The sequence below is a fragment of the Lepisma saccharinum genome, chromosome 1, assembly GCF_977018435.1.
Source record: "Lepisma saccharinum chromosome 1, izLepSacc3.1, whole genome shotgun sequence".
Taxonomy (NCBI): Eukaryota; Metazoa; Arthropoda; class Insecta; order Zygentoma; family Lepismatidae; genus Lepisma; species Lepisma saccharinum.
The window spans coordinates 62,795,816-62,819,836 of record NC_139229.1 but is presented as its reverse complement, the minus strand read 5'-3'; the positions used below and the strand labels follow the sequence as shown (position 1 = coordinate 62,819,836).

The following is a 24,021-nucleotide window of genomic DNA, read 5'->3' as shown; positions in this document are numbered from 1 at the left end:
CTCAGCTTGCCATAGTGACAATTAACATTGCTATGAAAGGCCCAACACAAAAATTAGTCCTGTTCCTACATCATTCCCATGAATGGCTTGTATAATTTTTGTTTGCTCAAAACTATTTCAGTGATATTTTGTAAACATTGATATCTGTCTCATGAAGAGACTTTGATTAAGGTCATTCAATGCCAACTGGTCCAGCACTGGTTAATATTTTTAAAAATTATGATTTTTTGGTATTTTTACCTCTATATGTTGGCTGTTCACTGTAGGCCTACTTTCATTTCTAATATTTTTTTTGTTTGCAGTGCTGCTCCTCAGTTTTTTGAACACACATAATAACAAAGGTCAAGTTCCCCATTGTCATAGCACAAAGCCATGAAGGCACATTTTAGGGGGTGTAGGGATATGGCTCCTCCACACATTCTCTATCTTGGCCATTTTGGAGGTGGTGTGATCAGCACCATGCTCTGGCCACCTTTGCCCCCTCCCCCATGTACCATTTGATTTGAGCTTGGATGAGCCCCAGAGCCACTTTATGTAATGACAAGGTCTGATCACCCATCCACAAGAATCGATCCCGGGTCGACTGCGTGTCAGATACCCTACCGACTAGACTATCGCAGTACGTAGAAAACTCATAATGCAATGTTTTCTATTAACTTTTGAACTTATGAAGAATTTTATGTGCCGCATCCTCACTCTGACTCTTCCCTCCCTCTAAACAAAATAGAAGTAGAAACAACCATAGCAAGCATCTTTTGTACATAAATGCATCTAACAACATGAACTTCTAGAATGAAAAATATAAACGTGGACGTGAAGGCTTCTTTCAAATCATAACCTCTATTTTTAAATACAAAAAATAAAATAAAATAAAAGTGGAAAATATCTAACCTTGTGATGCTAAACACGAATACTCATGCACTTCTATTCTACAAGTACTTACTTACCAGTGACTCGCAAAATCCCTTCATGTGACAGTCATGAAAAAATTGCAAAGTCCATAAAAAGCATTGCTGTGCAACAATCATGTTTCTTTACCAGTAATTTTTTTTTACACTTTTTCTTTAAAAAAAATTCTTACAAGACAAAAACTATAAATTCTGGACATTTTTGTTTATAACGTGACTGACAGTGTGTTGTCTACATCAAAGAAAGTTCACCAGCAATGACCAATGAAGATGAAAGTAGAGAAAAAGCAAGTGGTTTGGCACAAAATGCATGCAGTTTTATGCATATAGGAAGCAATTGTTTCAATTTGGTCATTTGGCTAGAAAAGGAGAAATACAGGTAACTTTGATAGGAAGATTACTTTGGGAGGATTGTTTTTTTTAAAAAAGTTACGTCAGCAGATTTATCACAGCACAAGCAAAAGCTTTGTACCAAAAACAATCTACTGGATTATAAGCTACGCATCTCTTCACTAATGAATATTTTTAAAAATGGAAGCTTGCACATAAAAATAATTTATAAAATTAAGCTCAAAAACATTGTGTTTGGCACTGTTCTCTATGAGGATAGAAAATTTAGATCATGCTACAAAATACTAATCTAAAAATCCACTAGTGCTTGTTGCAACATGGGTTAAAAAACAAATCTCCATACAAAATATAGGAAGGGAAAAATATTTGCGAACGATACATTTGCCGTGGATGGCTTTCAAATTACAAGAACTCTATAGTATTCGAGGATTCTTTTCTCTACCAATTAAAAGAACACTGTCATTGTTGATTACTTTCTTGGTGTCAATTTGCAATTAATTTTGTTTTTATCAGTTGAATCTATCTCAGAGATGAGTTTTCGAGGGTCAAAGCCCTTACCTCTTCTCCAACTGTGGCTGGATATATTCTCGTGGGTTGATACTGGTTCTTTTCAAGTGAAAACTGGTCTTCTGTAGTTTTCCTATACACAGGATTATCGAAATTCATACTTGTGACATTTCGATGCAAATAGTGCCGGTACACTATGAAAGCAATCTGGAAAATAAGGGGGGAAACATGTTAAAGATTTCATTAATTCCCAAAGTTTACATGCACAGAAAAGTAATTTCCAATATTTAAAAAACAGAAACCTTGGCACTGCTATTCAAAAGTAAACTCTGGCATTAAGGCTCGACTGGACCTTTGGCAGCCGTAACGGCAATTTTTTTCAAATTTTCCTCCATTCGAAAAACCTCTGATATTCCAAAATATTAAAAACTAGATATGCTTACAATTCCTTCTAGAGCATTGATGTGAATTTTCGTGTAGTTTGCTTTTGCTGTTATCTAGACATTCTCAAAAGTTTTGCGATTACGTAAATCTATTAAACTATTGATAATATCTAGATAACAGTGAAAGCAAACTACACGAAAATTCACGCCAATGCTCTAGAAGGGATTCTAAACACACGTAATTTTTCATATTTTGGAATGGAGAGGAAAATTTGAGAAAACATGCTAACTATTACATATTGGAGATAGTGGTGGTGCGCTCATTTCATACTGTTCAGGCCCTCCCTGATGGCATTGTGGTAATTGCATCACCTTGTTATCAAGGGGTCCTGGGTTTGGTTCCCAGTGGAGGCACACACTGATTCGGATCCCACTTTAAACTGTATGTTCAGTCCCGATTAGTCTATCTGTGCACAATGTGGACTTAAAAACTTCATATCATCATATGGAAACAAGAGGAACGTAACTCCAAAAATGCAGTTTACAGTTTTGTTTAAATAAACTCCTCAGAAGAGCTCAATTCAAGGTCAGGTTGACATATTTCCATTTCTAATCCTTAACACGATGGTGGAGTCATCTCCAATTAACAGACTTTTTAAAGAGTCGACACATATTCCTAAGAGTACATTACTTCCTCTGTAAATCTGATACACTGGAGTTGCACTTTTTCACATGACATGTTGAAATTTCACTCTTCATATCTTCAAATTACGTAGTAACTAATTTGAACATTATTGGAATGTAAAATTCCTTAAATGTTATAAAATAAGTTTTGCCATTGTCATCCGACTTTACTTTAAAATATTCATAGATTTAAATTTTAGCACATGCTGGACTCCAGATAAGCATCTGTGAATATCAAGTGACCGAATCTGTCCAGACACACTGATATGTGTACTAATAAAAATAGTATTGAGAATTATGAGTTTTTGATCTAAAAAAAATTAATACAACATTAACTCACCAATGCTGCAAGTATTAACACAACCGTGACAACAGCTATCACGATGCCTGCAACCATTCCACTGTCTGCCTCTTGGGGATCAAAGGGCCCACTTTCAGAAGGTTGCGTTCCATTTGGCTTGATGTCAACTGTAAAGGAATACAAACATTAAATTATATTTCAAATTTATTGACAGGCAAAAAACACATGGAAGTCTTTTCTCACCCCTTACCCAGATCAAATCTTGTGTAGTTCATGTTGGCCAGTAGCTGAAATCCTAACAAGACAAATTACTGCAATGCAACTTTCCACAAGCTTTACAAGGTAACTGCATGGCTTAGAACATGACAGCTGGTGGCAAACAGATAACCGTGGCTGTCTGTGTTATCTTCTGTCCACACATCCTGTTCTACAACCTTGTGTTGATAAGAACAAAGGAAGCCAAACAAATTCTGTGGCACCTATTAACATAGCAACTTGTGCATAACACTTTCCTACATGCAAAAAAACACATCAAAAGTACTGTGCATGATCAGAAAGTAAGTTTACTTCTTTCATTATATTAACAACAAATGTTTCCTGTAGAAAAATACAACAGTAGGGTAGGCAAACAAACGGCACTTGTTTGAAAATGTAAACAATTTTTGTTTATTTTGTGGCATCGCAGAGCTGTTCTACTGAAGATACATAGTTTGATAAATTTTTGCAATAGAAAGAAATGACCCATCTGAAGAAGTAGTAACTAACTGTTTCTTTTTTTAATGTTAACCTCAAATTACACAAAAATACTGTTTTATGGCCCCTTAGGTGCATTTACATGAAAGAACATGTATGAATATTGATTAAATATCCTTAATATATTAACAAAAACAAGTTTAATTTTCATTGCAATTTGATTGCTTTTAAAATTCAAAGGACTGTGCAACACCAATTTTAAGTTCCTGCATTTCAAAAGCAAAATTATGTTTTAAATATACACTGTATTTATTTCTACTTTAAGGCTTTAAAATTGTCAGTACATGATCATTATATTAATTAGTTCTAATAATACTTTTCACAGGATTCCAATCAAATAAAAAACTTGTATCTTTTTTGTCGTACATTTTAAATCACTGAGGTGGTTTGAAATGGAAAGAAAAACTCATTGCTGCCAATGTTTTAAATAATGTGGCAGCCCCTCTGCGGTATGTTTTGGACAACATATGCCCTTGTAGCAGGTGCGATTCTTAAAAAAAATTAAGTATGTGTTTTACAAGAATTCCTTACAATATGACCAAGTGCACAATATTTCATCCTACCAAATAAATCCAGACCCCATTTGGTGCTGATTTATTGAGGAGAGCACGTTCGAAATTTAATCTTTCAATGAAAATACTTCATTGCATGCAATGCATGTACTAATGACTTATTCTCTTTAAAATCAGCACACCTTACAAAGAGTTCAACTCGGAGAAACTTATCTTCAGCATCAAACAGGGTTTGAATGTTTCACTAGTGCTATTAATACAAACATTTTTTAAAAAATTGTTAAGTACGTACAAATATTATCCACAAAAGTCAGTAAACTAACTACAACCTTACTCCTCTGCCTAGAAAAACCAACCAACCAGATGGTGTTAAAGCTAATCCTTAGGAGAGATTAAGTGTAAGTGGTTAGTTTCTTCTACTTTGACTACTCTATCAGGTTCCTGTCACCCTCAAAAAAAAGAAATAAGGCAGTGTAGTGCAGCACTGAAAAATTGAAAAAAATTACAGAATTATCTACTGAATCTTCAACCAGAATATACAAAGGCGGTCTCCAAACCAACTAAACTGCAGGAAAGAAAAAAAAAAGCTGTATTTATGAAGTAGCAGTAACAGCAGTGTGAGAAAAAGAACTTTCTTCCAAAAGAAAAAAAACATCTACAACAGACGACGAAGTGCTGATTGCATCCAGATCTACGTGAACTTCTAATTGCGAATGTTGTTAGGGATTTCTTTTTGCTCTTGTTTTTCTCTATGCTTTGTAGGAAAGTGGATAAGGTAAGGAAGCGGGAAGAAGTGTGTGGAATGTTTAGGGATGGTTATTAACAACTAAACCATGCTAAAACACATTCTAAATCATGCTGTTAATCCTACACATTTCTAAAGTACGCTACCAGAACTTATATCTAAAAAATGCGGAATTAAAGAAACTGGAACGAATAGTGTGCTGCTACTTTTTTTTTTTTCCTAGTTCACCAGTAACTACCATGCAATGCCGATCAGTTACCTGCAGTGGTTTTTGTAGGAAAGAATGAAGCAGCGTTTCTAAAAACATCCTCCAGCGTGGTATTAGCCATGCTCAGTTTTGTTGCAGTGGTGGAGGCATTAAAGCTATCATGAGATGCAGTTGGTGGTGCTAAGAAGGATTCATTAAAAGCATAAGAAATTAAAGTTAAGGTAAGTCTAACATGCTTTCACTTCACACGACATGCATGATTTTCATGTACACAGAATGCACACCACAACATTTAAAATAACTTGCTTTTAGAAACTAATCAGTAAACAATAAAATCTCAAATGAAATGTTAGAAATGTTTCATACTTATAGGCAGTAACATGCAAAGACTTATGACAATCACATTTGCACTGTATCATGCATATTAAGGTTACTCAAATATCAATAGATTATTTTGTACAGGTGAAAGAATTTGCAATGCAAATTGTTCAACAGGGCTGAACAACCAACTCAGCGGTATTGTTATCAGTAAGTATAAAACTGTAAAGCTATCGCCTGTGGATTGCACCATGCCATGAAGGTACAGCTCCACATACTCTTGATCTTTGCCGTGGTTGGAGGTGGTGAGATCAGCACTACACTCCAGCTGACTTTACCCACCAGGATTTTCCCTCCAGATTATCGGCTAGGTGAGCCCCAGAGCCAATCTATACAGGGTCACTGGTGAAGATTTTCTTCCCTTGAAATCGCTCACCCCGGTTTCTTACACGACAGATACCCTACCAACTAGAGCACCATGACTTCAGTTATTGGAGCATCAGCTCGAATTTAACCACCCACACCAGCTGAATTAAAACCGATCTCATGCTATAATTTCAATGGAAAACTGATGTATTAAAATTTATAAACATTTCAAACTATTTCAAGTTGTTACAATATTCAAGCATAGATACCGGTGTGAATGACAAGAGTCTGTATCGGACCAAAGCTCAGCCTTCATTTGTACACTCTTGTTCCCATAAAGTAGGCAATTTAAGTATTAAAAGGAAAGCATTACTTCACAGAAAGCATTGTCCACAATTCTCTTCCACCTGATTTTTTCCCTTACTTTTGATTAATTTGTTGGCACGAGACATGGGCTTAGAGAAAGTAGATTAACAGAAATACATATATGTATGGGGGAAGTTGAATGTATCGTGGAGAGAAATTACTATCTCCAAATCACATGTAAATCAGAATTATTCTTTTCAAACCTAATGTGCCTATTTCAACTGATCAATGGAAACTGAAGAAATAATTTAACGAAGTTCTGCTTTAGATAACCAAACTGGTAGGAATGTAACAAAGCTATTTCCAATGTAGGAACATTTGGCCAAAGTGGCATATTGGAATCTGCAAAAATCTGGCATTTAAACCAATTCATATATTACATTTCTTATCTTTTGAGAATAAAAAAAATGGCACAACTTTCATATTTAGTACACTGCGGGGTTGTGTTGTTCTCCTGTAAGAGAATAACCTAAGAATTATGGATTTTGAGTTCTTACAATGCTTTTGAATTATCAAACTAAATTTCTGTCATGTATATATATGTCCTGTATTTTAACTTATGGTTTTGCACACAAAGATATGTACCATGTATTTTTCACTGAAATTACCATGTAATATAAGAATGTGTTAAATGTGGCAGAAAAATTAATTTTTGTAAAAAAATACTTGTAATTTTAGAATTGGTAAATCCCCTGCTTCATTACATCACTACAAATTAGTAGTCAGAATCGTGTGAGAGGGAGGGGGCTAAGAATTCAGTATTGTGTAAATTGTGGTCAGCTTAAGAACTGTAAATGTTTACAAATTATTTCTAAATTACATATATCCACATATCGAATAAACTGGAATCACTCCCATGGTGCTTTGTCAGTTTTATTTACACAGGTTTCTACAACTTTTCAGATCATGAAAAACTGCAGTTTCCGCTTCCCAACACGCACTGTTCAGCATACAGAAGCATCATGCTTTAAAAGTAGGCACACTACCTTGATAAATGCCATTCTCATGTTTGACAGCAACTGTAAACTCCAAATCTGTTACCAGATTTCTTATTCAAGCACATGCATTTGCAGAACATGGATATGGGACCGGGTGTCATTGTGTAGAACCATGCAACAAGGGAATGTTCAATACAATCAAATAAGTCACATAATCCTCATATTTACAAGTTAGTTTTCTCCTGCACTCTCAAATTACAAAACTTAATTTCATTAAACATGCATTTTTTTCTTTTGGAGTTGCAGTTTTGCAAGACCAAATCATATGGATTCTTGTTACTTCATAAAATGTTAGATATCTATTTTTCGAATGTTTGAAAAAATGCTGGTAAGTTAACAACTCTTACCGATAAAAAACTAACTATTTTCATGCTAATATGTTTTAATGAGATGGGATATTTACAAGGGTTTAAAATCTAACTTGACTGCCATGGGTTAAGAAATTCATGTATCAAATATCCACTGAAAAAAAATTATATGCAACACAAGAAATTAATAACTGGTGTTAGAAAAGTCTAGTCTAGAAGATGGAATGTGTGTGCCAATTTTGGACTGCTTAGGAAGGATATATATGTACTGTATATATATATATCAAGTTTAGTTAAGAAGGATTCATTATTTTGTAAACACAGTACAAAGTGAAACAACATGCATGGCAACAGCAATAAAGCAAAGCCAATTAGTGAGCAAAACAAAGCTGAAGCAACATCTACATTTACCATATTAACGAAACGATGTGGATGAAGAAAAAAAAAATAAAGAAAAGAAAAAGGCAGGTTTCATAAAATGGGTGGGTGTACAGGATAGATTCTCATTTTTTTTACTCACATGGATTGTTAAGGGTATTGGTCTTAGTGTTTGATGGAGTCGAATTTTCATCTGACGACGAATCAACAGTTTTAGTACTGACACTTCTTTCAGAAGTACTTGTGGTGGTAGTTGCTGAAAATATACAGAAATACACCAGCGATGTTAGTTCTTGTCCTTAATTTAAGCCATTAACCAGGTCAAGGATGGGCAAACCTCGTTTGGAAGTTGATTTAAAAAATTAAATGGCATTTCTTAAAAAATATATTAAACCCAAACTTAACTAAATAATAAGCATGCATTTTTTTTTTGAGACCTCAATTTTAATATGAAGGACAGATAAATCATCCACATCAGCATTTGTGTTGTTAAATCAGCCTTAAATGTATATAAGTACTATGATGTAATAAATCTAACATGCAAATTATGATAAATTATTAGTTTATGCCATCATTTGGATGGAAATATGTGTGCAAGTTCCATTATACAGTGCCAATGCCTCCTCATCCACTATCTTTAATGAGAAATATAAATTCTGTACATATTATTGTGTATCAATTGTACAATGTCTACATTATCAACATCAATATATGCCTAGGTACATATTATTTTCATAAAGTTCTTGGGCATTTAATGTCTCCCTGAAAAATTCTGAAACCATTTCTCTTTGAATTATCTCTAAGGAATATCATCACAAAGGTACTTGCTAACATTCTGTCATAGTTGCAAACCATGAGAAGATATATCAAATTTCTCTCAAGAGCAATAAGCTAACTGTTTTATTGCAAGTGGTGCATTAATACTTTCATTAGTCCTAGTACCTAATGCAGAAGCATCAGTTGTTTGAATTATTTTACATAACATTTACTTAAATTATGCCCCCCCCCCTTCAAATTTAACCATTATGATTTTCAATCCATACATTCATGCAAGTCCACTTTATGTTCAGATAGGTAAATCGGGATTGGACCTACGGTTCAAAGTAGAGTCGAGCCACTGTGCAACAAAGCTCCACTGGAAATCAAATCTGGAACCCATCGATTACAAAGCAACAATATTAGTCACTATGCTATTGGAGAGGCCCATATTCAAGCTGGAAGGAGCACTTGTCAGATATTTCCATAGTAGTTTTAAGAATATGAATAATGAAAAAGCTAAAGTTAATACATTTCCCATGAAGAAAAAGAAAATGTCAAGCATATTCCATGATTATAATTGTATTTTGAACCCAAGTTATAACTTAAAATGTTAGCTGTTAAAACTCCCATTAAATTATGCAAACTATAATTACATCTCAAAAATGCTCTTCTGAAAGAAAAAAAAGGTACATATGTAAGGAATAAGGTCAAGTAATTACAAAAGTTATGAGTAGGAAAATACACAGAGAAGTTCAATAATTTTGAGTTACACAAAAACTATAATCATTGTTAATGACACCAGTAAATATAAGCATGCGTTCATTGAACATACCCTGAAAACACTATTTCAAATGGCTGTCGCAGCAACAATCTGTTACTTTATTCTAAACCTCTTAATATTTGAAAATGTCCCAGTAACATACATACATAGGAATAAAAAAGTAATGGAATAAAATAATAAAAATTCTTACTTTGCTCAACACACAGAAGCCTATCTGGCAAAAGCCTGAGGCCATCCGGACATGCACAAGAGAATTTTGGAGACTTTGTATTAATTTGAGGTGCAGGAAGACACAAATGAGAGCAGTGTCCATTCACAGCCTGACAGAAATTCTCACCATCCGGTTGCCTGTATGGATGGTAGACATGGATAACCATAGGATTTTGTAACTGGAAGAGAGAAAAGATTGAGTCAACATATGTAGTCTTGTTATAGAAGTACACTCCATTAATATTCCAAAATAACTGAAGTAAGTGTGCATTTCGAGTAACTTCAGTTACTGAAAACTATTCATAAAAAGTGACAAATAGCATGAGCCACTGTGTGATTTCTATACACTAAAAATTCTTCATTTTACCAGAAAAACTACAGAAACTAGCAGATCAAATTAGATATCATGAGTCCATAAATGTGACAATCGGTAATTAAATAAACTAGAAAAAAATTAAAATTGTTGCTGTATTGTCTAAAATTACCTCAAATAGTAAAATTTTATTTTACTAGAGTTCCTACAGTATTTTTAAATTCTCTCTCCTGAGGTGATCTCTTAAGGTGCACATATTTCAACCTGGTGGTGAAAATTGCAACTATTTTTTTTTATCAGCATTTGCTTCCCCATGGTATAAGAATACAATATGAATATACTAATAATTACCATGTGTGTTGCAGTGATAGCCGTGATGTTTTTCCCAGTGAACTTGTTGGCCTTGTAAATCACATGCTTGTCCCAGTCTGTCCAGTAAACCGAATCTTCAAATGTGGTGATGGAGAACGGATGCTGCAGTGTGTCCGGGGAATACAACACAACTCTCCGACCAGTGCCATCGAAATTGCAGGATGAGATGGTGTTGAGCTTGGCATCGACCCAGTATATCTGCTTCTTCACAAGATCCAAGGTGAGTCCGTTGGGCCACTTAACTTCGTAACTCACGATAACTTGCCTGTGAGACCCATCCATACCTGCACGTTCAATCTTTGGTTCAGTGCCCCAATCTGTCCAATACATCCAACTGTAAAATAAATCATTCCTCACGTTAGTATATTACGACTGTACAGTCAAAATACGTAAGTGTGCATGATGGTTGAAATAAAAGCAAATATACTTTATTACAAAAACTTTTATCTGTTGTTCTAAAACCTAAAATCATCTGCTATATGCCAGCATATATATAAAGAATAAAATGAGTACAGTGGAATGCAAATTGAGGCACTGTGACTACAAAAGTTATATAATATGGAAAAATGTATAAAGTAGGAGAACGTAAAATTGAGGCTCTGCTTTCGTATGTTGAAAGCTTACATATTTCTGGGATTTTTTTTTTTTTTTGTAATACTTGAATGAGAATAGACTAATGTTCAATTTTAACTGATTACATTGATTTGATTGTATTTTTATTACTGAGCATTGCTTTTCTGACACTTTTGGCTAATTGCGACAATGAGGAGTGATTTGATTGATTGATTGAATTGCTTTATTTTACATCGCTTCTTGTGCCACCTTTGGCTAATTTGCAAAGATCAGGATGAGTGATGATACGATGAAATTGATGGACACTTACAAACATCCATGCCCAGGCCAGGATTCGAAGCCGGGACCCCTGGCATCGTAGCGCAACAATGAGGAGTGATGATATGATGAAGGGATTCTTGCAAATAACACTCATGACCAGGTTGGGATTCAAACCAGAGACCTTTGGCATCGTAGCATGCTCTGATAACCCCTCCACCACACATGTTGGCAGATTTCAATGAAATGCAAATATAAAATTTACCACAAAATGATAAAACGTTCCATGATGAGTGAGTGGATGCAAAATAATCTAACACAGTTATTTATTTTTAGATTATTTTGCATCTATAAAAAGTGGTTATGCGAACCTTTAAGAAGAACATAGGATAGTGAGTGCTTCATTCAGCCCTGTAAGTAATGTTTGAGTGTTTGTTTAATTCCACTTTATGCACAGAAAGGCTAATCGTTACTGGACCTACAGTTCAAAGGGGGATCGAAAGAACTGTGCAGTGTGCCTCCACACGGGCATCAAACCTGGGATCCCTTGATTACAAGCCCTGTAATTAATGTATCTAACCAGGTCACGCAATGGATTTTGCCTTATAAAATAAAAAAAGCCATTTTACAATTTACTCTACCGAAGCCAGACAAGTGTATTATACTTTCATGTGATAAAACAACAAAATTGCAGAATTTGCCATCAACTATCACCTATTTACAGAAACATCAATATCAAATCAGCCAAATTATCAGCAAAATTTACCAAAACTACAAAATATCTATTAGTCTAGTCAATATCAATTAAACTATCAGTCATTTTTCTAAAAAAATACACCCTCGTGAAAAGGAGGAAGAAATAAGTGTTTTGTTCTAACCAATGTATTTTTCATTCTTTGTCCCTCTTACATTTGAACCATTTTTGAAACTGATTAATGGATATCTCTTATTATTACGTAAATTTCACTTACCCATCCAAAGGATTGAGAGCAATAGCTCTTGGTTCCTCCAAATCGTCTTTAATCAGAGTTTTCCTCATGTTCCCTTCAAAGTTGGCCAATTCTATTGTGTTCTTTCCTGTATCTGTCCAGTATATGTGATTGTAAATCCAATCAACAGCTAAGCCATCTGATGTGGTCAGGTCGTCCCTCACAACAACAGTCCTTTCTTTGCCTTCATCAATGGGGGCTCTGAAGGAAAAAAAAAAATACGCAATACTCTACGTTGTACACAGAATTACTGCAACCTTTTACATTTTCTTTACGTATTACTTTCTGTGTGTAAACTACATAGCAATTTATTTAACACTAGCTGGTACAAATTTGTATATTGAGCATAGTACTTGCACCCTGATTATTATAGCAAAGTATGAAGAAAATTTAATACAAGAATTGATCCAAGTTGGTGGTTTAACTTCATTTTTAATTCTTGAACTCAACAGATCGACAACTGCTACATGTTTTTAGTAGAAGTTTTTTTTTTTTATTAGACCATGCAATGTAATCATTGATGCATGTTTAATGCTATATAAAATTTATTATAAAATTAGAATTTACAGTCTTTCTTGTACTCTTTATTAAGCTTTGATGTAAGGAAATTATTGTATATGTACAGTCACAGATGCTTCTGGGTTGTAATGATCCCATTCGAAGTCAATGAGATTGTTACAACTCAGAAGTGTGTGTGACTGTACATGGATGGATTAATTTTGATTTGGTCTTTTGACTAATCTTCGTGATAAGGATGATGATATGATGAAGGGACACTCGCAAAGAACACCCACGCCCAATCCGGGATTAGAACCAAGACCCCTGGCATCATAGCATGCTGTGTTAATCACTCCACCACAGAGGTCAGCATGGGTGAATGAAGGGAACAGTCCCCTCCAAACATGTAAAAGTAACAAATTGTAAATATAATTAGCAAATAACAACCACCCCTCGTCATATGAAATTGTACTCATTCTATTTACTGGTTTCATTTTCCTCAATGTTTGGTTTTTTGTTTTATAATCAACCTCAAAAACAACTGAACTAAAAATGTATCGTCAATTAAAGAGTGATTGCTCCACTCTTTACTTCTAAAATTAAGAGAACACCTTTGAAACATTGAAAGCTAACATGAATTAACATAAAAGTGCAAATAAATATCATTTAACCTCCTTGAACTTTAAATTACACTATTTCCTATGAAAGAAGGATTGAGTAAAATGACAAGCGATGAGCAACATGAAGGTTTCACACTGAAGAGAGAAGAAACATGGGCCTCTGTTGGAAAGACTTTACTAAGCATGCACAACCAACAGACTAGGGTCCAGTCCAATTGCAAGCAACAAAGTGGCATGTGCAGCTGCTTGTGCCAATTTGGTATGAAATGTTGCATTTATCCTGAATGTGTGTTTCCAAGCAACACGTGAATGAGTGAGTTTTTTGTTTTCAAGTCCAATTTATGTACAGATAGGATGATCGGGACTGAACCTATAGTTTAAAGTGGGATCTGAACCACCATGTCCTCGGAAGCCCTTGATTACAAGATAACGATGCTGCCACAATGCCATTGAGGTCACTACAACTAAATTAACATTTTTACTTACTTGTAAACCTTCTGATCACTGACATCGCTCCAGAAAATCATTCCTGTTCTGAACACAAAGTCAAGGGCTGTGGCACTTTTGGTGTCATTGACAATTGCAGTCATTTCATGGTGATCCAAGGAAATCTTACGAATGTCATGTCTGCGGGCAAATAACAAGGAAGCATGACCTTCCTTAGCCTTGCACCTTGTGTGGTCGTGGGGGTCTTTCAGGTAATCACTCAGGCATTCACACTTGAATCTTCCCTTTTCATTGATGCAAGTTTGAGAACATGTTCCTGGGGTGTCACATTCATTTATATCTGGAATGTAGATGCAGAGAAAATTATCTTCAAATATATATCACAGTAAACATGTATATCTTGGGGAAAAGAATACCAATCTGAAACACGTTGCTCTGTTTTAGCCCAATTTCAGCTAATGTTTAAAATATATGATAGCAAAAGCAGGTTGTAGTCTACAACGTTATGAAACAAATGTTACAAAAACAAGTTTTCAATCAAGAACTGAAAACACTTAAAATTCACATCTTCCTGTTAAATACTGAAGAGTAGCTGGTCTATTAACAACACAGAACTAACCAGTAAGGATCCCAGCTGTCTCATCATGTTAAACCATAGGGGCACCCCCTCCCCCTTGGCTAACCCCAAGGCTAATCCAAACATCCCCTCCAGTTAACATTTTCCACTTCAAACACTGAACTAACTGAAAACATGTTTCCAAAATTTTCTTCGTACAGAATTATTAGTGGAGCAACCAACTTGTACAGTTAAATATGTACAGTCAATTGTTTTAGAAATTCAAATATAATTCAGTAAATTCATCCCAATTTTTGTAATGACAAAGTTTTTACAAGAAAATGAGCTGAAATGCAAGTGTTCCTAGCTTAAGGTTCGACTGGACCTTCAGCATGTGTAAGGGCGATTTTTTTCAAATTTTTCTCTCCATTCGAAAAACCACTGTGATATTCCAAAATATGAAAAATGACATATGCTTAGAATTCCATCTAGAGCATTGACGTGAATTTTCGTGTAGTTTGATTTCGCTGTTATCTAGATATTATTTAACAGACTTACGTAATAGCGAAACTTTTGAGAATATCTAGATAATGGCAAAAGCAAACTACCCGAAAATTCACGTCAATGCTCTAGATGGAATTCTAAGCATATGTAATTTTTCATATTTTGGAATATCAGGGTGGTTTTTCGAATGGAGGAAAATTTGAAAAAAATCTTCTTCACAGATGCCAAAGGCTGTGAATGGACACTGCTCTCATTTGTGCCTTAACATGTAACCTGTATTAAACAATTTTATTTTGGCTTTTTAAAAAATTAACTAGCATGCATGAAAGCCTTTTTTCCCCACGAAGATATATATTCATTGAATATTCATTAATGACCTTTTATAGCATAACCTTTCAGTTCATTTAATTTATGGATAGGGAGGGGGAATAATGAATACTGTAATAAAGTTAAACACAGGGTACAAGTACTAACCATCACATGTCCTGTTGTCTATTAACTTGAATCCCGGAAAGCAATCGCAGTAATACCCTGCCGGAGTATCTACACACACTTGCGAGCAGCCTCCGTTGTTCTTTTCGCACTCATTCTGGCCACACTTCTCTCCTGGCTCATCCTCCCAGTTCGGACAGTCTGGCTTCTTGTCGCACACTTTCTTCAGAGGAATGCACATACCACCACCACAGTCAAATTCAGTCTTCAGGTCACACTGAGAGGCTTGAGATGCTGACAAAAGGAACAACAGAACTGGTTATGAACAGGGAACTGAATTATATGTAGTAAAAATGTGCTAAATATGTAAATACGTATTTAGTTATATTCATCAAAATATGGAGTTAAATAAGGCCTTAAAGTTGTAAAAATTTACCTTTTTAAATATAAGACACTACATGAGCTATATAAAATACAGTCTTGGCATTGTAACTATTACTGTGACTGTCTTGAAGATAAATCAGATAAGTGAATCCCATAGTATGTGTGCCACAAAATCGTTGCAACTAGTAGCGAGGGTGGGGTTAGCTTCTCAATTTGGACTCCACCAATGTTGCCAAAATAATATTTGTAACAACCAAGAGCGATGCTTGAGCCCTCACTCTCTATTGTTGACAACAATTGTAAATAAACAAGAATTTGAAGTGTTTTACAATAGCAAATGCAAACAGTTGGGAGGTGTAAAATTGAAGAAGAAAAAACATTATTGTTTGGATGACAGGAAAACTTGTAATTAACGCAATTGAAGTGTATAAAAAGGTCTTAAATTATCGTTTGTTTAACATCGCTTCAAACTTTGTCAGTTATTCGCAAGAAATTCACCCAATCCTCTTGCTCAAATATGGAGTACATGTTGAGATATGTTCTGAAATATGTAAAAATAACTAAAATATGCAAAATATGAGCCAAAACCTAATATATGTACAAATGTGGAAAACGAAAACTGAATTTTTCGAGTCTACATGTGATGATGCGCAATGATGATACAAAATAAAACTGATTTCAGCTTCATACATAAATATGTATTTACATATAAATCCGTTCCCTGGTTATGGATAAGGTATTACTTTGTTTATGCAATTCTAAATAAGAAATGAACAATGCTGCTAATATGCAGAATGAGGAGTCATACATTGTATTGCCCAGGCAGCTGCAAATTTATTTTATTCTGAACCACTCCTGTTAATTATCTAGAGATAACCTGACCTTAGTCAAAATCAAACGGATGAATATTTATACTTCTTAGTGACAGTAAAATGAGGAAAACTACTATACAACTATTTACAAGCGTTATTTAAAATGTTTTGCATACTGTAGGATTTTTTTTATCACTAACTACCATGTGTATCTCCCTGTTGGAGGCCATGTGTATCAGTGGTATATCCTGAAACAACAATTCTTATTTACATTTAATATAAAATATTCATTATATCTAATAAAAGACCAATGCAAGTAAAATAAAAAGAAGTCTGACAACTTCAAATTTTTCGGCAATTTCTATATGAAAAAAGTTGGTTAACTGGCGATATATACAATGTAACATGGGAGAATATGCCACTGATGTGTATCAGATTAATACGCAACACAATTTTGGCTAATCCTATGAAGATGAGGAGTGATATGATTAAATTGATAAAGGAACACTCACAAAGAACACCCATGCCTAAGCCAGAACCTGGGACCCCAGTGGAGGTCTGCAGTTATAAACCTGAATTAGAGTACTACACTACAAACTTACTGCAATTTTCTTCATCACTTTCGTCTGGACATTCTGCTTCACCACTGCAATGAAGATGACCTGGTATACAGACTCTATTGTTGCACTGAAACTGATCAGGTCTGCATGTAACATTTTGGCAATTTTTCGAATCTTCATCGGAACCATCAGGACAATCACGATCTCCATCACACACCCATGTCTGGTGAACACAGTTTATTCTATCAGCACACTCAAATTCCCGAGCGTTACATCGTGGAGCAGGTACTTCATATGTTGGGCAACCCTGCAATAAGAATGGTGTCATCATTAAATGCATTGCAGCAGTGTAAATACAGCATAGCATATAATTGTAATGAACGAACAAACTTGTCAGTAGGTAGACAATAGAGTGCTGCATCAAGCCTTTTTTGCTGGATCATCTAATAGTTTGCACGATGACACTAGATGGCTTACGTAATATACTATTTCTTCGCTCGAACAGGCAAACGATCGGTATATGCTCAAAGCTCAGTAGTTCACGTACAACAATAATTTGTCTGTATTAGTGGACCTCCAAATATGCTTAGTGAAGTGAAAAATGCAGTGAAATTGAAACTCAAGTGAACATAGTCATCATCTCCATGTTAAAATGTAATTTAGTCTATCTGACCAATACGTAGCAATGTATGAAAATGAATAGATGATTATGGGCTGAAACTACCAGCACTAATTTTACACACATTTGTACGATTATTGTCCCATTGAAATGATATTTGATATTCTATATATTCGAGCGAATCACGCTCGAGCGTGGGAGATTCGATCGAGTTTGAGCGAGCGAAAGTGGTTCAATGCAGTACTCTAGTAGACAATGCGACATGTTCAAGGCAAAAGCAAAAATAAATTTACAGAAATATTGGATCAGGAAATTTTAATCATAATTCAATAGATCAATATGCCATATATACCTAGTCTTGCCATACATACTGTTACAAACTTTCAGCTTGGACTGTACACCCGGTGGTCAGGCACGTGAACTATACTTGTGCTGACTCTCACTCCTGACCATTGTGTGTGCAACTGTGAAAGAGTAAGCATGTATCCTCTTGTGCTTAGCATGGAGTGGGGCAAATATGAAAACAGAGTAGACGTAATTGCTCTGCATATGGTTGGAAGTCACTCACTGAGATTTTGCAGCCCCTAAAAACCCTGAGGATCAGCAAAAGGTTTGTGTACAGCACAATCTGGCGATTCACTGAGACTGGTAGCGTGAAAGATTGAGAAAGAGTTGGTCGACATCACACAGTATGAACAGCGGCAGCTGTTAAAGCAGTGGCAGCTCGCGTGCCCCCGAAATCCCACCAGGAAGCAAGTGATAATGGCACAGAGTCTGAACATTTCACAACAATCAATGTCCAAGGTGGTTATGGAAGACCTTGGAATTGAAGCTTACTATCGAGAAGGCTCCTGCAGTGGTAAGGCACCAATGGACATCGCGGGATTCTCTTCCCTGTTGAGCAAGTGTTCACCACTGAAGACAGTTTTAACCACCAAAACGAAAGGGTGTGTGCTTCAAGCTCTCAAGAAGATCGTGAGAGAGTTCCCATTGTTCAGAGATTCCACCAGCCCTCTTGTCATGGTTTGGTGGTGGGTGAGCTATGAGAGTTCCACCAGACCTAATTTTTGTGAAAAGGGCTTAAAAACCCGTGAGAAAGTGTGTGGAAAGTGTCCTGGACCCTCTTGTGACACCATTCAACCAAACAAGGTTTCACAATGAACCCTGGATGTTCCAGAAAGATTCTGCTTCACCTCATAAGACTAGGATGATGAGACTGTGACTGGAGACCATTGTACTCGATTTCATGTCCACTGTTGATAGGCCATCTGATAGCCCTGATTTCAATACCCTGGACTGCAAACTGTGGCCAGTGCTAGTGGGTACTGTCTGCAAGAAGAGGCACCCTAGAATTGAAAGTTAAAAACAACCCTTGATGGAAGGAGTGGTGGACTTTCCCATCGAGACCATCCGTGCTGCAATCGATGCCTGATCAGAGATAGTTCGACCCTGTGCGAGGGCAAAAAGTGGACATTTTGAAAACTGATCAGTGCTATTTGTGTGTAATACATGTAAGTGTAACATACTAAAGAAAATTTAAAAATTTGAAACAATAATCTTGTTATTCACAAAATAGTGTGTACCAGTATTTATGGCTAGACTAGGTAGGTTGATATTAACAGAGTGCTAATTCAACTGTTCCATATTGATTAAGTTGCGTGTAGGTAATTTGTCGTATGAGAACCAGATGGATATCCCAAAATTATCAAATTTACAGGAGAAAAAAAAGGAGACTATCGCTAAAAAGAAAAAGTACAGACACGTCGATCCAATAGACAAATAGAGTATACCTTCAGAGTATACATTAAATGAAGCCAAATTTGTGGAGTTACGTCTGTCTGGTTCTCACATGACAAAATTATGTTTCATGTCATAATCTGTATCTCCAGTCTATCAATAAATTTATATTTCAATAAGGTACTATGAACTTTTATTCACCAACTTTTTCAGGTTCCAGATGGGAACTGGTCTTTTACATTTGATTCTCAGTACACATACACACACAAATACAGAACATCAACAGTCTCCTGTATCAATATTGATATCTACAGTGTGGCGGAAAGTCCCTTTACAGTGTACTTTACCCGGTTCAATGAATAAGTTTATCATGAATATTAAAAGGCACCACTGACTATCCTGCTGACCCTTGTTTGGGGGGGGGGGGAGTATTCCGAGGAGAGTGCTGATGGTGGACAAAAAAGTGCTTTCACTGTGGAGGATTGTTTGGTGGATTGTGTGTGGGTCCATGAACGTCAAATAACCTGAAAAAACTATGGAGGTCATCAAGAACGATTTATCGCATCTCACGAACTTGGAAAGTCTTCTTCTGGGCGAAAGAAAACCACTTTATTTTTAGAGGAAATCGAACACAATCTGCCTCATGATATGATTTGGGCATGGACAGAGAACACCTGCTTCGTCCTTATTTTTTTGATGGCTCTGTTAATCAGTACAGTTATGCGAGAATGATCAGCGAGTGGTTTCTTCCACAATTGATGGCTAAAGGAATCGCCAACACTGTTTGGGTTCAACACGACAGGGCACCAACGCATTTCGCTTTGACAGTGCGCAGACGTCCTCAGATCGAACGTGGGTCAGCCTTCATTGCTTTGGCCTGCAAGAAGCACTGATATCAGAACACCTGACAATGCACTCCGGGGTCTTGTGAATGAAAAGTTGCGGAAGCGCTGATATTCCGACAATGAGCAGCTGAAAGATGCAGATCTGCAACATTTCAAAATGTCACCCGTGATATGCTGTTGCGGATAAACAATCAGACATGGAGGTGCATAAGGCCAGTGATCAGAATGCTACATTTTAAAAGTAGCTTTGCTACAGGTCCCGCTACTCGTCCAAAGATGTAGCTTCGCTACAGGTACATGTATCAAAACGTAGCTCTCTATGCTACTCATGTGCAGTACTAACTACTTCTTCGCTACTTCTGCATAAAAAAACAACAACTTGAAACAACCACATGGATATTCAAAAGAATCCCCTAGTATGATAGTTGTACTTACTGGAAAATAGATCATTATTTATTATCATAATCCCCATAATTCATTAGATGTTTGCTCTAACATTGCGGATAGCTGGGGATGCTTCTCTGGCAAGAAGTGGAGTGATGCTTTACATAAGTTAGGTGTTTAGAATTCTTCCCTGAAATTTTGTCACCTTGTAATCAAAGGGCCCCAGGTTCGATACCTGGCAGGGGCACTAGTGATTCGGATCCAGTCTCGATTAGCTTATCTGTGCATAAAGTGGACTCCAAACAAAAAAACTAGGAAAGATGACTAGTTGGGAGGATGGATCCTCCTGCTCCTCCATTCCCCACACTGCTCATGATCATCATCATCATTCTTCCTCATTCTCACAATTAGCCAAAAGTGGCAGAAAGTGACTGTAGATAACAGAATAACAAAATAAACCATTAAGCCTCATTGTCATGATTAGCAAAAGTTACAGAAAAGTAGAGGATATACATACATTAGGAAACTGTATACTAACTAAAGAAAATTATCGTTTCTACAGAAAAGTCAATAATTCGTACATACTTTTTACATTATCATAAAATATATTGAGGAAAGTGGTGTGTAAACCTTAGTGTTCTAAACGTATTGCAATTTTAAAATTTGTCAATGAATATTATGACGAAAATAATTTTTATTCCAGAAAGTGTATGTCTATCATTCTTGTAACAATAAATTATTGCTGGTGAGATCCTATGTACTAAAAATGATCAATGCTGTTAATGTAGTGAGCCATTGAATGCTGGCACTATTGCTTTGTCACTTCTTTTTGCACCGCAAGATGTGTTTTACACAGTAATTAATGACATTTGCCCGTCTCTTACACCTTGGATATCCACAGGATTTGTTCCTTGGGTGGAGCAAACTAAGCATTTTTTCCCCAGGGGTGATGCAAACTAGGCACGTTCTTCCCAAAATAGCGATGCAGCTCAAAAAATGTAATGTTAGCCAGAATATATTCATATATGCCAGTTCAGTTTAGTTATCTGGATATTAGATTTATTCTATACTAATGAAAAAAATATGCGTATATCTATAATCTGCGATATCAATATTTTATAATCTAGATTATACGTATTTCCATGTAATAGACTGTCATTATGAACCTCCTGCAAAGGTAAGCGTTATTGTCAAATTTTTCTTTGATGCTGTGGTCACATTCAAAATTTTCCTCAACTACAGGAATTTTGTAGCTGGCCACAACAGTGATGCTACTACGGCTATGTTACAAACAAGGAGAAACCCACATGGAGGAGCCATAGAAGCAAGCTGAGTGCATAACCACATAATTCAAATTCAGTGTAAAGGAACTTCTGGTCACCCTGTATATTGTTGAATTGTTAGTAAAAGTTCAATGTCTAATATAAGAAAAGCATATCATACAGAAAGGATGTTTCCGGCAGTTTGGAATGCAGACCTTATAAATTCCATTACTTGCCTCATCCAGTTGAAAGGTAGCAACCCGATGGCCAGATCTGAATTGACAGGTATTGGAATTTGTAGAAGCAACCAAACCGAACCGATCTTATTTTGAAATCTCTGTGAACACATCTTGTAGACAACAAGGGCCCTTACAAACAAATACAAATTTATCATAAACATAGAAACATCATATTACCTGTTCATCTGATCCATCAGGACAGTCGAGATCACCATCACAGCGCCATCTTGCAGTTATGCAGTAGTTGTCAGAACAAGCGAATTCAGTGTCTGGTGCACAAGTGGTTTCTGGGCAATTTTGTTCATCTGTGTTATCTCCACAGTCGTCATCCTTATCACAAACCCACCTCTGCTGAATGCATTTTCCATTGGCACACGTGAATTCATCTGATCTACAAGTTTCATCTGAAAGGATAAAGTTCTCAATATAGTGAACAAATTGTGCTGCTGATAGAGAAAAATATCAACTCTATAAAGTTAAATAAATTTGATTAATTTGCTTTATTTTTACTTCACTTTTTGTGCCACTTTTGGCTAATTTGCAAAGATGGGGATGAGTGATGATATGATGAAACTGATGAATGGACACTCACAAAAATCCATGCCAGGCCGGGATTCAAACAAACCCAGGACCACCTGGTATCGTACAATGTTGAGCTGATTTAGCACATGAAAAATAAACTGAAGAATCATGGTTTAAGTAACCAAGAAAGTTTTCTTGAAAATATTGAAGGAAAAGTATTTTTGGAGCTTTTAAAACACAACTTACTTGAAAAAGATTTTTGTAACTTACATTCTTTGAAATAAATCACACTCTTTTCATATTTTCCGTATCTATGTTTGCATCTAGATGTAATTAAAGAATTATGTTTAGGCATATTTTGGTTTTTGTAATTATGTAAATCATGCTCCAATCATTCTGTACACTTGTACTTGGGAAATTGCTTATGGAATCAAGATTATTATTATTAAAATACAAAAGTGGCAAAAACAAACTCTCAAGTAAATGTGAAATTGATTAAATATCTAAAATCAATGCAGGAAGATATGGTTATATTACTATATAATAATTTATGTCTGGCTTATGTCACACCTTGCTCTCGTGTGCAAAAAAAAACTACACAATAAAGGCAAAAGGAGCAATGTACGGATACAAAAATATATACATGCCAATTATGAAAAACATAGGGCCAGTTGCACCATCTCCACTTAACATCTCAAGTCCCACTTTAACACCATTTTGCAGTTGTCCGCTAATGTTAGCTGGCACTTAAGAGTACAGCAGAACATGAGTAAGGAAGGGTTCCGCCCAACACGTTAAGTGCCAGTCAATACAGAAATGAAGTATATTGTGCAGGTGCAGCCCGCATGATTATGTGTGTGTAGCCGTTATGACAGTCTCAATCAGCTGTTGGAAATTGAGAAAGTTTGCTGCATGTCTTGCAATGAATTACCATAATGACAGCAAAAAAGGCAAATTGTTAATTATTCCAGCAACGGCAAAAAATAAAGCAACGTCCTATATGCGATTATTAGGTGGTCATTTACATTCGTATTCTGAAAATATATGTATAAACAGCTGAATTGTAATTTCGTAATTAGGATTTAAGTGCATTCTGATACAGATATAGCTATAAAAAAAACCTACTGTTCCAGGTTAGAGTAATGAGTTTCAAGCTTGCAAAATTATATTATAATTGTGTTCCAAATAAAGGTGGAAATGAATGAACGCTTGCTATAACAAATTACCTCAACAAAACAGCACAATACATGAAACTTACA

The 24,021-nt window shown here is 35.8% G+C and overlaps 1 protein-coding gene across 6 annotated transcripts in view; it reads right to left on the bottom strand.

The window, feature by feature from the left end:
* Window positions 1-24,021, bottom strand: part of LpR1 (Lipophorin receptor 1) — a 261,835-nt gene that overhangs the window by 3,519 nt on the left and 234,295 nt on the right. For 4 of the 6 annotated variants that reach the window (XM_083132004.1, XM_083132003.1, XM_083132006.1 and 1 more), the window contains 11 exons: window positions 22,418-22,644; window positions 17,197-17,461; window positions 15,441-15,692; window positions 13,946-14,246; window positions 12,324-12,542; window positions 10,501-10,855; window positions 9,817-10,015; window positions 8,229-8,342; window positions 5,404-5,532; window positions 3,174-3,301; window positions 1,818-1,973 (listed from right to left, as the gene is read on the bottom strand). In XM_083132004.1, coding sequence (XP_082988130.1) covers window positions 1,818-1,973; window positions 3,174-3,301; window positions 5,404-5,532; window positions 8,229-8,342; window positions 9,817-10,015; window positions 10,501-10,855; window positions 12,324-12,542; window positions 13,946-14,246; window positions 15,441-15,692; window positions 17,197-17,461; window positions 22,418-22,644 — 2,345 coding nt within the window. The remainder of the gene's footprint in view (window positions 1-1,817; window positions 1,974-3,173; window positions 3,302-5,403; window positions 5,533-8,228; window positions 8,343-9,816; window positions 10,016-10,500; window positions 10,856-12,323; window positions 12,543-13,945; window positions 14,247-15,440; window positions 15,693-17,196; window positions 17,462-22,417; window positions 22,645-24,021) is intronic. The other 2 variants (XM_083132007.1, XM_083132008.1) reach the window with 2 other exon arrangements.